General features: G+C 50.4%; 1 protein-coding gene across 2 annotated transcripts in view; it reads right to left on the bottom strand.

Moving 5' to 3' along the window:
• Positions 1-13,818, bottom strand: part of ASTN2 (astrotactin 2) — a 433,162-nt gene extending 419,344 nt beyond the window's left edge. The window contains exon 1 of one of the 2 annotated variants that reach the window (XM_068914561.1): positions 13,497-13,818. In XM_068914561.1, coding sequence (XP_068770662.1) covers positions 13,497-13,818 — 322 coding nt within the window. Of the gene's footprint in view, positions 1-11,537; positions 11,627-13,496 lie in introns of those variants that run through there. The other variant, XM_068914562.1, reaches the window with a different exon arrangement.
• Positions 13,819-15,739: the final 1,921 nt, after the last annotated feature.

Raw genomic sequence — 15,739 nt, 5'->3', positions numbered from 1 at the left:
TGCAAAGAGGAGAAAATTCCTCTTCTGCAGCACCTGCCTCTTCACAGAAAGGAAGAGCCCTGCTAAAACTGCTGCAGCCAAACAGCCTCACGCTCTGCTTGCCAAGCTTCAAGCCCAGGCCATGGTATGGAGGACAGCAGGAAGGAAAGCAAACTCCAGTTGGAATGCATGCAACTCTATCCCATGCAGGAATAAAAAAATGGATCAAATACATATGTGTATATATATATACACATATATATACATACATTATATATCTATACACATTATAAAGCTTTTCTGCAACCCATCCACTCTGACAGTGTTTGTAGCACTAATCTAGGAATGAGAGAATCATGATTTCGAGGTGTCCCTGCTCAATCCCAGAGGCACCCACAACAATTCCCACACCCTGAAACATTATAAATAACCTCCCTTGCTGGCACATGGTCTCCTTAATCATGCAACCATCAAGAAACCGAGTTGTGGGCACCTCAGCTCTGTCAGGGTTGCACCTCCTTGACATTATGGGCACCAGGATGCATTTAATGGGAAGAAGTTAAGGCAGGTTTTGATTTTACAGTTTGCTTATAGCATACATTTCAGGAGCTACACAGTATGGGAAAATATATCCCATAAACAAACTGCTGAACAAAGCAGGCTAAGCGAGTACCACTCCACACAAAAATAGAATCAAGCTCATCTCAGTTTTGGGTTTTTTTTTCAAAGCATATGCCTACGATGATCGCTTACATTTAACACCCCTTATCCCACTTTCGGTTTTGATTTTTAGGCTGTGTCCCCGTCGACAGCAGCTTCAGACTCCTACTACTGCCCCTCAAACTCCATCTAAACTGGGAGCACATGACAACACGAGAGCTGGGGGGAACGGAGGCGGAGGGCTGCGTTGCCTTCCCTCGCTCCGCGCTGGGAACGGCGGAAGGCAGCGGCAGCCCGTGCCGCTGACGCCTGCGGCACGTGGACACGCCATCAAGAGCGGGCTCAGAGACGGTTCCCCTGGTGTCACTTCCGAAGGGGACGGGGTGAGCAAAAGACTCGCACGCTGTGTACTTCCAGGCAGCCGTTTATGCTCTCCCTCCCAAGGGCTGCCCCAGCGGCCGCCCCTGTGCCCAGCAGCTGAAATCTGCCACCGCGCTTGCGCCCAGAAGCGATTTGTCAAGCCCTCAAACGTCATTATCCAGTCTCTTGGGGCTGCATGGAGGGCACTCCCCTGTGAAGGCTTCTTCGGCCAACATTCAGAGCTGTTGAAGCTGGGCAAAAGTAACTCTCACCCACATCCACTGCCCCAGGAAAAATATTTTCTCATTTTTGCATAATGAACAGCTAACATCGTTTTCCTTTCTCTCCCAGGAAATTCAGGCTCGCACAAAACATCAGGCATAGCGCTAGTCCGAGATCAAGCTTCATAAAGTTACTCATGCAAGCGGGAGTAGGAGGGGGACGTGTTACCGCAGAGATTAGACCGCAGCCTTTACTGATAGCATTCAGTCACCCTGGCAGGCTGCAGCACACCGAGTTTGTAAAGCTCCTTGGGAATCTTTCAAGATGAAAGGTACAATATGATACGGCTGTATTATATCCATGGGCTTTGTTATCGTACACATTTCCTAGTACGGTTTTACTGCTAGAACACAAAATTCAGTCAAAGCGCAGAGGCTTTTCAGGTGACAAATGCACCCCTATATCCTTCTGTCAGCTCTGCAAGCGATGAAAAATGCAGCAGCCCCTGATGTGAACAAGGTAGTCAGAGCAGCAAGCACCCTTCCAGCAACAGCTGGTGAAGACTAGCCGGCACAGGTAAGGCTAACATCACAGCCCTCACTGCTGGATGTGCTTTCAGTCTGTGACGCGTTTCACCGCCAAACATCCCTGCCCTGTCCCCAGAATGCCACCGCTGTGATCGACTCCTCTGAAGTGTCCCCCCACTTCAACTGAGCCTACAGCAAAGCCTCCTGTCCCAAAGGCCATCATTTGCAAAGGTCAAGAGGCTCCCCTGTGTTGAATCTACCTTAATCGAGTGGCGCTGAGCACCAGCATCACCCATGAGACCTCAAGCTGCCCACCCAGAGATCACCTATATCACCACCGCCAGCCTGTAACGGCTCAGAAGAGAGTCATTTACTGACCTGACCTCCTCTTGGACAAACTCTGTTCACAAGTATCCATTGCAGAGCACCAAAATCACCTGCAGGCAGGGCCTGGCAGGCTCTGCTTGTCAGGGGATTGCTGCCTCTACCCCGATTCACAGATCTCCTTCTGCAAAATCCTACAGGAAGACGGATGCAGGATGTTTGCCACATTCGGGAGGTGTCCCTGGAGCTGGGGGATTGCAGGCCACACCAGAGCATGAACAAGCACAAGCCCCAGCACGCAGAGATAAACCTCACCACACTGTCTTGGCTCAGCTGTCCCTCTTGCAAACTCCCGTCTACGCCTAGAAGAGAGGGAAGGAGCTGGTTTCCGTATTCTGATGCTACAATGAGTTTGTGGACCTAATGACCCTGAACCGCTCAGTTCAGATAGCGCAAAGAGAGGGAGAGGCAACATACATCCACCAATTACCTTTCAGATCACTTTCCCAACATCACGCTCCTCCTGGTCACCTCTGCCTGTCCAGCTTCCCCAAGACACAAGAGCCTGAGCAACGAGGGAGCACGACTGCGAAGTGAACCAACAAGCAGGCTGGTGAAGCTTCAGAAGAATTCCCTGGGCAGATTACAGGGCAAAAGAAAGAGTTTAAAGCCCTTGAATTTATACTGCAGAGAGATACAAAGGATGAGAAAGAAGCAGGATGGGAGTAGAAGGAAAAGGGACATAGCAGGATGTCCCAGCTGCCCCCCTCCAAGGTCTCCAGGGCCACAACCCATGCTGAGCCTGCAACACAGACTGCTCAGATTCAGAAAGCCAAAGCGAGGGTTTTCTCTCTCCCTTAACCACCACAGAGCAGCCTGTGTTTTAGAGTACTAAATAACTGGGAATTAAGCGGGAACATCGGGCAGGCCCCTGCCAGGGCGACCCCCTTTCCCTCTGGGAAAGGGGCCCTCAGGGAGGCAGAGGGCAGATCCCATACTGGGTACATGCTGCAGGAGTAATTAATTAGGTTACCAGCATTAGCTTTTAACCCAGCTCCCATCACATCCCCAGGCAGTAACTGCAACAGGGACAAGGCAAGCGTAAGCAGAGTCAGAGGCATTTCAGCCTCGGAGGGCAGATCCAGCGCGCTCTGGCCAGAGAAGACAAAGCAGCGACCCCTGGTCCTGGGCTGCGGTGAACAAGCTCTGCTTCAGACCCCCTCCCTGTCCCCCGGTCCCCCGCCATCCCACACAAGGGGCTCCACATTTGCTGTCACGGCACACTGCTGACATGGGAGCAGTGAATCAAGAAGCTGATGTTACTGAACAGTTGGTTAGAGGTAAAAAAAAAAAAAAATCCTACACTGTTGCCAACTCCTATTTTCTGTCACTTGATCCCGTATTTTAGGGATGTTCTGCACTCCCTGGTTCACCAATAACTCAGGAGCTGGAAAGAGCAGCAAGGAACGGATGCAGGCTTTGAACGGCCTTGGGGCAGACAGCACCAGAGCTGCAGCAGTCGGTCAGTCACACAGACACACGCTGCAATGTCAAGTCACATAACATGAACCTCTCTCTAAAGAGCAGCCCTACGGACTAGCCCGGGACCCCAACTTCTGTAGCACATCCCAGGCAAGGGCAGAGGGCACGGCTCCATCCACAGGTAAGACCACCCCTCCTGTGAGGTCCTCCTGCCCAAAGAGATAAAGGAGGGGAAAAAAGTAGAAAGTGAACCAGAGCCCCAGAGATATCAGCACAGCTGAGCTCTTACAAGGATGCCCGGGGATGCCAGGGCTCCCACCTCTCCCCTTAGCTTCACTTGCAGCACCACCAGCTGCAGTCAAGGCTGAGCTGCGCTAGGCACCGAGCGAACAGCAAGACAACCTCGGCCTTCCAACTCCTGGCCTAAAGGGACAAGACAAAATGACAGAGAGGGGAGAGACGGTGGTCAAATGGCTTCTGCGAGGTCACGCGACAGGGCAGCAGAGCTGGGAGCAAACCTCGAAGCCTCCAGACTCCGCACCCCAGCTGCCGAGTCTCCGAACCCACATCTTATACCTTTGCTGCTCTGCTTTTGGGAGGGCAGGCAGATCTGCATCCTAAGTTAGTCCAGATCTGCATCCTAAGTTAGTCCAGATCTGCATCCTAAGTTAGTCCATAGGGTCTTTTCAGCAAGGACAGTGCCTCTCCATAGGCATCTCATCAGCACTGGAGAAAGGTATTAAATACCAAAATAACTACTGGCAGGCTCCCAGAGCCTCCGAGCTGTGCTGAAACGAGGCGCTCCCCCTACGGCTTGAACACGGCCAAGCGTCAGCTCCCCCTCCACCGAAGCAAGCGTCCGCCCCCCGAGCCCGCAGCACGGGCCTGGCGGGGAGCAGCGGCGCTCGAAGACGCGCTCGGTCCGCGCTCCTGCTCCCAGCCAGCCCGAGGAGCCGCGCTCGCCCCCGCCGCGCGCTGCTCCTCCCGACTGCAGCTCATTAGTGCAGCTGGCTGTGCAATTTATGTTTTATTCTCATGCGCTAGAAAAAGCAGATGACAGTGCATCTGAGGTGCCAGGCCCGGCAGGTTCCCTCGCGCGCACGCACTCGCCGGTGCAGCGCCGCTTTCTCTCAGCTGCACAGAGATGCAAAGCTAACCTTTTATCAGGTCCAAAAGGATCCGGGAGCAGCGCTCCGCAAAGACCACATTTCCATAGGGTCAACACTAGCCCTTGCCTCCCTGTCTTTAACAGGATCACTCCCGTGCGTATGCCTAAGAGCAACGCCACCAGCTCCGTAATCTTCCTAAATACAGCAGTTACCAGGTGACTGGGAAAATCTCTTTTACTGCTGCTACTGCTAATGGAAAATTTCTCCCCTTTCTCTGCTGCTTTCAAAGCCAGCCGTGGTTTGGTACAGACTTGGTCTTGCACACAGACAGGCGAGCTGGAAGCACGGAGGGGAGCAGTGCAACATTGGCAGGGAGCAGATAATGAGAAACAGGGGTGAACGTGTACTACTTTCCTCCTCCCCATCAGCTTCCTCTGTCCACAGAGTGTCTCCTGGCTCCAAATCACATCTCCCCATCTTCTCCCAGGCAGCCAGCCCAGCCTCCTCCTGCCATCTCCTCGCTGCAGGAATTCCTCTTTGCTCCCCGGACCACAGCCAGATAAGCACTCTGGATGCATTCACAGAAAGTGCCTCAGCCAGCGCAGCTCCCCTTTTTTGCACAGCATACAGGGGAGACACCTAAAGGGATCAATGGGCCAAAAATCATTTACCTCCTGATTTTTCCTACCCGTCTCCTTCCCAGGAGGAAGCCAGGGAGCTTCACCCAGTGTAGATGCAGGAGCCCAAGATCACTGTCTGTCCCTTCTGTTTGCCATTCTGCTTCTTCAATACCATTAAGCGTCTCCATACTGTCTGGACACTGAAAACCTTAACCAAATTAACTGAGACCTGAGCAGCAGCACAAGCATTCAATTCTTTTAAGTGGCACCAACTTCTTGATCTGGTTACATACAAAAATCATGTCTGCTCGATGCTGTCACCATTCCTGCAGGCAGCAACAGAGGCAGGACTGGGGAGCAGCATGGGAAGACCGGGCAAGGCTCATCGTTCCCCATTTCAAATGGTTGCAACTGGAGGAGGGAAACTCCAGAGCTGAGGTGTGAGCTGTCCCTGCTGTATTGAGTGTATTACAGTTGGAAATACCTTTCATTAGGGATGCTCCCCTTCTCCCTTCAGTCTCTAACCCCGCTCTACCTCCACATTCTGCAAGGCATTTTGCTGGCCTTTAGCGTGACAGTAGGTGCTTCTCAAGCCACCAGTGACTGTTAACATGTGCGCTCAGGTAGTATAAGATCAATGCCTCATCATTCCCACAAGTGGCATCAATCCATTCTCTTCCTCTCTCAGAAGGTCCCAAGCCTGAATTCCTGTTACTCAGGTAACACCAAGAAAGCCCAAGGGCTCAGCTGGATTTCACAGCCAGCCAACACTGCACATTAGCACCATATCACTCAGGCAGCACAGAGGCTTGTCCATCAAACAGCCTGGGTTCAGTTTTAGGTCTTAGAAAGGAAGAGGCAGCAACTTATGGAGGTAACATCCATGTGTATCGTAACGCAGGTTTCCTAGAACGTAAGTTATCTCCCCAGCCCCGAATAGACACAAGGAATTGCAAGATCCCCGCCTGACACTAGAAAAAAAAGGTTACTTTTTCCCCCCAGGTGAAGAGTGTAAATACAGACCTCTGGCACACCTATATTCTAAAACCCTCCTCCCATTGCACGGAAGGAAGTAGGGGAGCCAAGGGGACCCCCAACTACCAGCCTGCCCAAGCTACTCCTACCCTCCCATAGCCTGACAGCTCAGCTGCAGAATACAGGTCGCTTTCTCTATAGTTAATCTTCTGTTGCCACTAGCTGGTCAATATGGGTACTCTTGGAGAGCAGCAATTCCCTGAATATAATCTTTCATACAGTTTCAGGTTCCAGTTTTAACTAGGATTTTCTCTCCAAAAAGTACCCAAGAAATCCCTGCAAGTCTGCATCCCCCTTGCTGGACAAGCTATGTTTGACCCTCTCTTGGGTGAGGGCAAGGGGGAAGCAGTCATCTGAGGGACTGACCCATTTTAATGCATATTTTGTAGTTTCCCAGGACAAATGCCACTTTAGGGGCAGCGAAGGGTGATGCAAACTAGCCCAGCAGCAGGAGCAGTCGGGCTGCTAGATTTGAGGCATGACAAAACTCCTGACAGCAGCAGTCATCTGAAGGACCGTTCCCATGGACTGGCTAAGAGCTGGCAGCTAGAGCCTCACTCCGCCAGAGAACTGCAACAGCTTAAAACCAGAGACCTTCACTAGATACCAACAACCTTGTGCTGAGACACCTGGAAGCCTCCCTGCTTCCCTACCTCCAGCCTTTCTGGGTGTTACAGAGCCTGTCCTTTCCGCAACCACAGCGGCCTAGAGCTCAGGACCACATCACTGCTACAATCCTACCTGCCCCAGAGCATCTGCACTCTGATGCGAGGCCGAGGTCCAGGCTGAGCCAGGCTTTCCAAGGTCTTTCGCCTTAGGCTTCCAATGGCAAGAACCCAATGGCCTAGAAGATTTATGTAAACACAGTCTCATGCAAGGGAGGAAAAATATATGTATTTAAAGTGTGTATATAAATACATATACAGCTACAAAAAATTGTTACCATAAGGTTTTTCCTCTTCTCTCCTCCCCAATTTCTTTTCCACAGCAAATTCAAAAAGCTGTGGGTTTTGCCCGGAATGAGAACAGAGGCATCTCCCCGCTCCGGATGGATTCTCTGCTGAACTGCTACCTCCATTTCTCAGAAGGATTAAGCTTAAAAAGTTTTCCCACCATATTCTACCCCTGCAAGCCTCCTGCAGCATTGCAGAAGCCAGTCAAACAGCATCCATTAAAGCTATTATGAGAAGGAAGAAAGAAGCAGAGGGAAACTTAAAACAAGTCGCAAACAAGAAACTTGAGCTCCTTCCTCTCATGCAACACAGCATGAGGAGAGGGAAGTGGCAAAGCTCCGCTCGGTGCGGGGCTTCAGACAAGAGCAGAAACCTTGGGCTTCCTCACCTGCACAGGGCTGAGACAACCATGCCTCTCCACGGCCTGCTCCTGCCGCTGGGCTCCACAGCACCATTTGCCGTGGCCAGCTGCTTGCTTCACAACAGTAGCAACAAATTAGAAAGAACAGACATTGACTTTTCCCACAGGGCCCATTCACATCTTCCGCCAGGCCAGGCAGATTTTCAGGCCAAAAACTACACAGTCCCAAAGGCAGCTTTCTCGGGAAGCAGCCACGCACACAGGCACCCTTTCAAACGTGCGCCTCAGCCTGTTCCTCTCCAGGGGGTGGTTGCAGAGTCACCCCCCTATACCCTTCTGATAAGTTCTGCAGCCCAGCAGAAATGAAAGTCCAGCATTTGCAGCAATAAATACAATCACAACATTTGTTACTCATCTCTTTTGCTCCAGTGCCCACCTCCTTCCCCAAGGCAGCCTGCACAACCCAGAGATCTCCTCTCAGATCAGAGACCACACATGACAGCTGAAGGGCCTGAAGGGATAGCGGCCCCTGCTCTCAGGTCTAGGACATCCCCTTGCTCCTCATCCCAAGGAGCCTGCTGATGAGTCCCATTTTCACTGTGCTTCCTCACTGGTGCTTTGGCTCAGTTTTGATTCCCTCTGCTCATCTCTTGGAAGATGCTACTCTTTACCCCTTGGACTACCTTGGGAACAGCCAGAAAAAACACACCTCATCAACCAAGCTTCTTGCCAAAAGTGCAATGAAGTTCTTCAAGTCTAGCAGGAGACAATTAACAGAAAAGGGTGGTATTTAAACCAAACTTAAGCCATCTGCTTTTCTTTACCATACACAGACAACCCAGTTTCTAAAAACTAGCCTGGAGAGAAGAATCTTCAGCTGCCCTAAGCAGGAGATGTCACTAGAGAGCATCACACCAAGAACATTATCCCTTTGCTACCCACACGATCCTGCTCAAGATCTCACAGGCCAACGCAAAGTAGGGCAAGAGCCTCAAAGAACAGTGCTTCTTAAAAGCAGCATCAAAAAGCTCCAGTCACACTGCTGTTCACAGGCTAGCCCACCAGCTTCTCCACTCGGCTTTATAAAAATTGAATTCTTGACAAAAGCAAGGGCGGTAAGCAAGTATTTTTAAGAAAAGCAGTAAATTCAAGCAAACTGGGGGGGGGGGGGGGGGGGGGAATGAATGTTTTCCCCTATTTTAATGCATACTTATCCTAAAGAGGAAAAAAAAGTTCAAGTTCCCAGACAGCTTCAGGAAAAGTTAAGATATAAAATTAAAGAAGTGGTACAGAATAGATGAGTAGATGGTACAGAATAGATGAGCAGATGGAAGAGCCATACAGCTTTAAGAACTGGGGATAACAGTGTTTAGGCTCCATGCAACAGGGCCGTAGTTAGACACTGATAACATAGGCACCTTTTCTAACAACCACAGAAACAAAGCATCTTGTAGCATTGCAGACAGTAGTCAAACAGCATCCATTAAAGCCATTCATGAGAAGCAGACAGTAAACTGTTCTTCGGTAAGCCAGTGCAGGCTAAGAGCAGTGCTGAAAATTTGCCTGCCTCTTGCTTTCTCTCTCTATATATATACACCTGCACACACATACATAGAGCTCATCTAAATTAGCTCAGAAGCTAACTGCTTCATTCCCTGAATTGCACTTAAAGCAGGCTACACTGCTTGCGGAGCAGCTATTGTACAGAACACATGGCTGCTGACTAAACCGAGATACATACCTTCGGGAGACCTCATTGTACAAGAATAAAGTCAATGACAGGCTGCACCGTTTGCTGGTGTAACACTAGAACTAGAAAGAAATACTGCAAAGCATCAGTTGTATCCAAGGTTATGGAAAGGGCAGGATGCTTCTCCAGGAAAGGGGATGCGCAGCTATTCATAATGCACTGGTGGCAAAGTTACATTTGTCATTTCCTGCCACCACTCTGCTGTGTAATTTTGAAGTAATGTAATTGTGGGATAGGGGAAGGAACATCCTTCTCGACTCTAACGCAAGAGATTTTAAAAAAGATTAGGAAACATGGACACTGTGACACCCTGTTGAAGAAGGGACACTGAGCAAACTAGAGCTTTCAACCAGCACTTCAGCTGCAGATCCCCTGCTGCAGTCAGGGAAGGATGAATTAAGGAAATAAAAGTTTTCTGACTCCGTTTGGGGATGATTAAATCATTCTTTCTCCTTGCCTCCACACCTGCTTGCAAGTGAATACAGGCAGGCAAATTCGTTGCAGAGAGAACTCGAGGCAGCCTTGGGAGCTGGAGGAGCATCTCCAGACTCCCACCACCCCCTAGTGGGCTCGCGCGCGCTTCCCGCACTCCACTCACGCCTTCTCACAACTTGCAGCTCACACGCACACGCTAGCAAGGATGCAGCTGACTTTCTTCTACACGTGTGCCTTCAGCAACGCAAGCCGTGGAGCCAAGAACACAGAAGGAGTCAATCTGCGTGGGAATTTCCTGACAGTGCTTTTTCATCACGAAGCATCAACTATGCATCAGCTCCAGCAGAAGAGGTTTTTCCAGCAGGCAGCTATAAAACTCCCAAAGCTCTCACTTCCCAGCCCCAAAAGGTGGCAGGTCAGCAGTGCTCACCTGAGCTTCGGAGCTCAAGCTTCACAGCACATCAGTCAAACCACAGGTGCAACTCTTGGATGCAGCGAGTGTCACAGAGTCCCCGGGCTCACATCTGTTTTTGAAAGAGATTTAGGCTCATCCCAAAGCAAACACTAAAAGTGCATAATATCTCAATTTTTCAGGGGATAGAAAGAGTCGCTTCCTACCTAGAAGGAACCCTTTACAGAAAACTAGTGCAGAGCACTTGCATGCCTTTCATACCAGCTGCTGACTCAAAGTACCTGCCTCCCTAGCCCATTTTAACTTTAAACTCTCCCCTCCTCCCCCTCCCCAAAGGAAGTTTCACACAGCTGCAGACAATGCTATGGCACCTGCAAACCTTTAGCTACAGGTCTCTCATCTTCCTTTAATATAGAGGAAGGAACAACAGCCAGGCCTCAGAAGTAGGTGCTTTATGAAGAAACCTGTGCTCCCTGTGAGAGGACGAGGCAAGTTTCCCAGCAGTCACTTACCATCTCCCCCATCCCCCAAAATACAGACTCTAAAAAAAAATTATATATATATATTCCCAACTAACTTTGAATCCTGATGCTGATATTAAGGACTCAACAGTGCCTCTTTAATGCATTTAAAAAAAAAAAAAAATCCCTCTGGGATGCTATTCAGAGTAGCTGGCCCGAGGTGTGTCCTTCAGAAGGTCTTCCTAACATGTCCCTATCCCCGTGAGGCCAGAAAGCACTCTTTGCCATCAACAAGAGCCTGGACTCAAAGACATTTAGAAGCCTTCATCACTTCAGCTCTTAAATATCCTCCTGAGCTCAGGCCTAGACACCTGCTAACCACGCTCTAGAGACAAGCACACACATAACACCAGAAATCAGCTACTGATAAGAGCTACTGAAAACTATTTTCGTGCAGAGAAAACAAACTGTTCAAAGCGATCCCTGCCTGCAAGTCGCTCCATAACAATTCTACTCATCTCCCACATGTAACACTATTTTCACCTCCAAGAGCCCATGCCAGGTCACATACAAGGCAGCGGCAGCTTTAGGGTCCCCAACCACCACTGAACTTAGAAAAGAATGCAGCAAGAAAAAAAGACAGAAAATTCCCATATTATTTATTGCACTAGAAAAATGAGTATACAAGCCAATAGAAATCCTCTAAAGCACTCATCCAAAAAAGAGTTAAGCATATTTGAGACTCGGTTGCCACTCCAGGAGACAGAAAAAAATGCAGCAAATTTGAAATATCAGAGCATCCACAGCAATTCATGAGCTAGACCTTGGGGAAGGACAAGTGTTTTACCTTCTCTTGAGGCAAGGTGCTGATTAATTTCAGAAATGTGATGAAGCCATCCCACCATGGGCAAAGCTTCCATTTATCTTCTGACACGCCTGACATCTGCAGCTTCAGGGGAAGAGAAGGGCACATGTTGGGGTCTTTAGTCCAGGAAGGGATAGCAATCAAAGCAGTTTTGCTAGAGACACAGTACATACTTAAGAGTACGCAAATAACCAGAATCCCAAGGCAAGTAAAATCATTTTTTAGCCCGAGACATGGTCTCTTTACCAGCAGTCATTCACAGAAATAGGATTTGCCATACGAGATCATCTCTCTGATCTATCAAGATGAATTTCTCTCCTTTAACGTGAGCTACTACCTACGCTGTACACAGAGGAGTTCTTTGCCTTATGATATATTTAGTCCAGTGTGCAATTCACACCCAGTCCCTGAAGAAACTGTACTCTAACCTGAAAACTCAATTCAGTGAACCATGAAACTTCTTGTTACTTTTAATCACTGTAAGGTAAATGTCAATCCTACTGCATCAAATCTTTGATTTTCACTTTTATTACTTGAAATAGACTATCTGGTATGTTTGGGATTTTTGTGGTTGACTAGCCATGTCTAAGGAAGCCAAACTGCAAAGCCAGAACTGAGGAGGTTCAGTTCAAGAAGTACCACCAACTTATTTATTACAGGCGTTCAGGATGAGAAAGCTTCACAGAGGGTAAAGGGAAAGGACCAGGAAACCCAGTCATTTTCCTACTGTGGCACATCACACTCAGTGAAGCAGCAGTCACTTCCACACGGTGAGGGAACAGGCTTGTGCTTAGGTGTTCGCCGGGTGGCACGCACGAGAAATATCTTGACATACCAGATAAACACAAGGCAACGCACTGGAAGTCACAGCGCAGCTGTGTTAAGCAGTATCTCAGACATGAAGTTAAGCAGGTACTCAAATTATCCTAGGTTTAGATACCAAAAAGCAAGAAAGCTAGTGGATAAGGAGGAGCTCTGTTGAGATCAACAAAACCACCCTTCAGTGATCTGCACAGCAAACATCCAGCTTTCCATGCAGAATCCTGAACAGTTCCCTTTTGCCGAGTACAGCAAGGCAGATGAACGCACACAATAGGATAAAAGTGACAAGGTGCAGCTTGAGCACCCCATCTGAAAAGACACGATCAGACACCAACATCGGAGTAGGACAACAAAAATATTTCTAGTCCCCTTCTCCCCCCACCCCCAACAAAAGCTGAAACACGGAGAAAGTCTGCAGGCATTCTGCAACAGACCCAGTAACTGGAGTTGTGCATGAAGCAAGAATGAGCTTGGAGCTTTAAGACCAAGAATTTATAAATTCAAGCTCCTGCTAGAAAAACAGTCCCTCCTTTTCTCCCAGGCTAAGCCGTAGCTTCTCTAGGGCTGAGCATTTAAGTTGAAGTACAAGAGGCAGCACCCACCACTTTATAGCCTGAGCAAAGACGTGTTACTCGCAGGTCTTTTTTTTTAAAAAAAGGCAACACAGCAGCCCTCAGGCCCTGCTTAAAAAACAAAAAAAAAAACCCCAAACACCTCCCCAGCAGAAAACAGCCATGCACCAAGGACAACATGAAAAAGCCCGAAAAGATAAGCAGGCTGCCAATCACAACGGATGGGGGTTAAAAAAATAAATTAAAAAGGGGGGGGGGGGGGGGGAGAAAAGAAAAAAAATCAAGGCGCAGCAGCGTGACAGCACTCGCGTGCCGGATCCCTGCCCCGGGGAGCCCGAGCGCTCCGTGACTTCGGGGCCGGGGGCGCGGGGAGAGGCCGGCGCAGGCGGAGACCCGCGGCCGCCGCGGGGAGCCCGCACGGGCGGCGCCGAGGGCCCGGGGCGGCCGCCGGGGCCCGGGGGGAGGCCGGCAGGCAAGGAGGCAAGGCGCCGGCTCCGGGGTGGTGGAGGGGAGACGGGACGGGACGGGACGGGGGCCGCCCGCCTACCGAGGGTGAAGAAGGGCAGCTCGGTGTTGTCCAGGTCGTCCTGCACGGCGACGCGCCCGGGCAGCTCGTTGCGGACGAAGAGCAGCAGGCGGGAGTCGGCGGCGGCGGGCGGCGGGGCGCCGCTCCAGCTGATGTCGTTCTCGCGGAGCACGGGCAGCGTGGACACGGTGACCGTCTTCACCCGGCAGGGGCCGGGGGGCTCCCGCGACGCCGCCGCGCCGGGCCCGCCGCCCGGCACCACCACCACCATCACCACCACCACCACCAGCAGCAGCGGCGGCGGCGCGGTGGCGACGCGGCGGCGGCGCGGCGGAGCGGCCATGCCGGGCCGGGCCAGGCGCAGGCAGAGCCGCGGCCGGGCGAGGCGAGGCGAGGCGCGGCCAGCGGCGCCGGGCGCACTGAGCCGCCCCAGCCCGCCGCCGCCGCCCGGCTCCGGCTCCGCCTCCCGGCCCGCCCCGGCCCCGCCGCCGCCCCCGGCCCCCGCGGGATGCTCACCCGCTCCCCAGCGCCCGGCTCCTGTCCGGTTTGGGACCGCTGGGTCTGAGGTTCGGACCTTGCCTTGTGTTAGCGCAGCATCCCGCAAAGCCCTGGCCCCGGAGGGGGGGTGGAAGGAGAAGCCCTGGCTTAAACTTGCTCCCCTGGCCCGCCCGTTCATCTAGGCATCCCTTTTCTAATCAGACTTCATTCTTGCCATCTGCTTTTCCTGCACTTTCTCATTTCATCTGTTAACTCATCCCTATCTTTCACTGACTCCGTTTCCCTCACTACCTGTAGCGGCTTCTCCCCTTCTCCTCCAGCGTTAACACGTCCTGGGCAGCACAGCACCCACCTAGCCTTCCACCCCATTTCTCACCCCTCACCATCTTTTGCTCTCTTTCCTTTACACCACCCCCCCCCCCGCCCTTCTCTCTCCCCTCTGCTGTTAAATTCTTCTTACATCACTGCTGCCCTTTGCATATCATTTCTTCTTTTTTCTTATTCATGAAATCCAGCTCTCCCTTCCACACCTTCCCCCTTCCCGGCAATGGGATCTATTTCATTGCCACACATACCTCCAGGCTGTTCATTCCCATTAGGCAATTGCCTGGATGCAATAGCACAGAAATATGCTTCATGTGAGCTTTTACTAGTTATTACCTTTTTTATAGGTGAATAGACATCTCCAGTTTCCAGGGCACATGGAGATGGCTTACAATGACAAGCCTAGAACAGGCAAACTGGAGACTTGTAGCAAAGATTTGACCTGGTCTTTAACAGCTAGCGCTTAAATAGGGGCCAGAGGAATAAATGATGCTGAGGTCTGCTCACAGATTCCTGTATCTATCCATCACAAAGGTGCCCGGTACCATCTGAGGGCTGGAGTTTGTGCTTGAAGATGTTGTCATCTTCATCATTGTCACCAGATGAGCTCCGCTGCAGGGTATTAGTTCACAGCCTGCCTGCAGCCCTGACGGAGCCAACCGGTTCTTCCAGCGGGGAAGCTGGAATCTCAGCTTGAAGGCAAACCCTGTCCCTAGAGGCAAAACGGACACCGTTAGCCCCAGCCCCACTGCCGCATGAACTCCTGCCCACGATTGGGCATGACTAACAGCGACAATGAGAGGCAGCCTACAGTAGACATGAGTCAGTGACTCACAACAACAATTTGCTAGTGACTGCTAATCTACTTGATTTTATTTGTAGATGTACATATAAAAGAAGATGTCAAAACCCCAACAAAGCATTCTTAATGCTCAGGCTTATATTATTTCCACAAGCTAATTAAGATCAATTCATCATATGCCTATTGAGGCAAAAAAGCCTTCCGAGGTACCTAGGTCATTGGATGTTAAAACCACAACAAGGGCAGAATGGCAAAGAACATGAAATCAAGCAAACAGTGCAAGCACCGCTCCTGGAGGCCAGTCCTTACTACAGAAACACCATCTCACAAGCTTAACAAGCGTCAGCCCGCACTGTAAGAGAATAAATGTGAATACGCTGCATATTTCCAGCTACAAGAATAAAGAGAAATGAAAAAAGTACTCACCAAGCAAACAGGCAACCAGTTACAAAACGTTTACTGTGGGACCCCAGCTGCTCCAGCTCTGCCTAATTAGGAAGGCCAGCGTTTCTAGGCACGTTGGAAAAAAAAAATGTGTAAAACACGGTCCTAAAGGTCAGCTGTTGTTTGTGAAAACTGTGTAATTGTAGAAAAAGCTTTTTTTCTTTTTTTTCTTTTTCTTTTTTCTTTTTTTTTAAGG

The sequence above is a fragment of the Struthio camelus genome, chromosome 20 (genome assembly GCF_040807025.1).
Source record: "Struthio camelus isolate bStrCam1 chromosome 20, bStrCam1.hap1, whole genome shotgun sequence".
NCBI classification, from domain to species: Eukaryota; Metazoa; Chordata; class Aves; order Struthioniformes; family Struthionidae; genus Struthio; species Struthio camelus.
The sequence above is the reverse complement of the archived record's forward strand: the minus strand, read 5'-3'. Positions and strand labels throughout refer to the sequence as shown.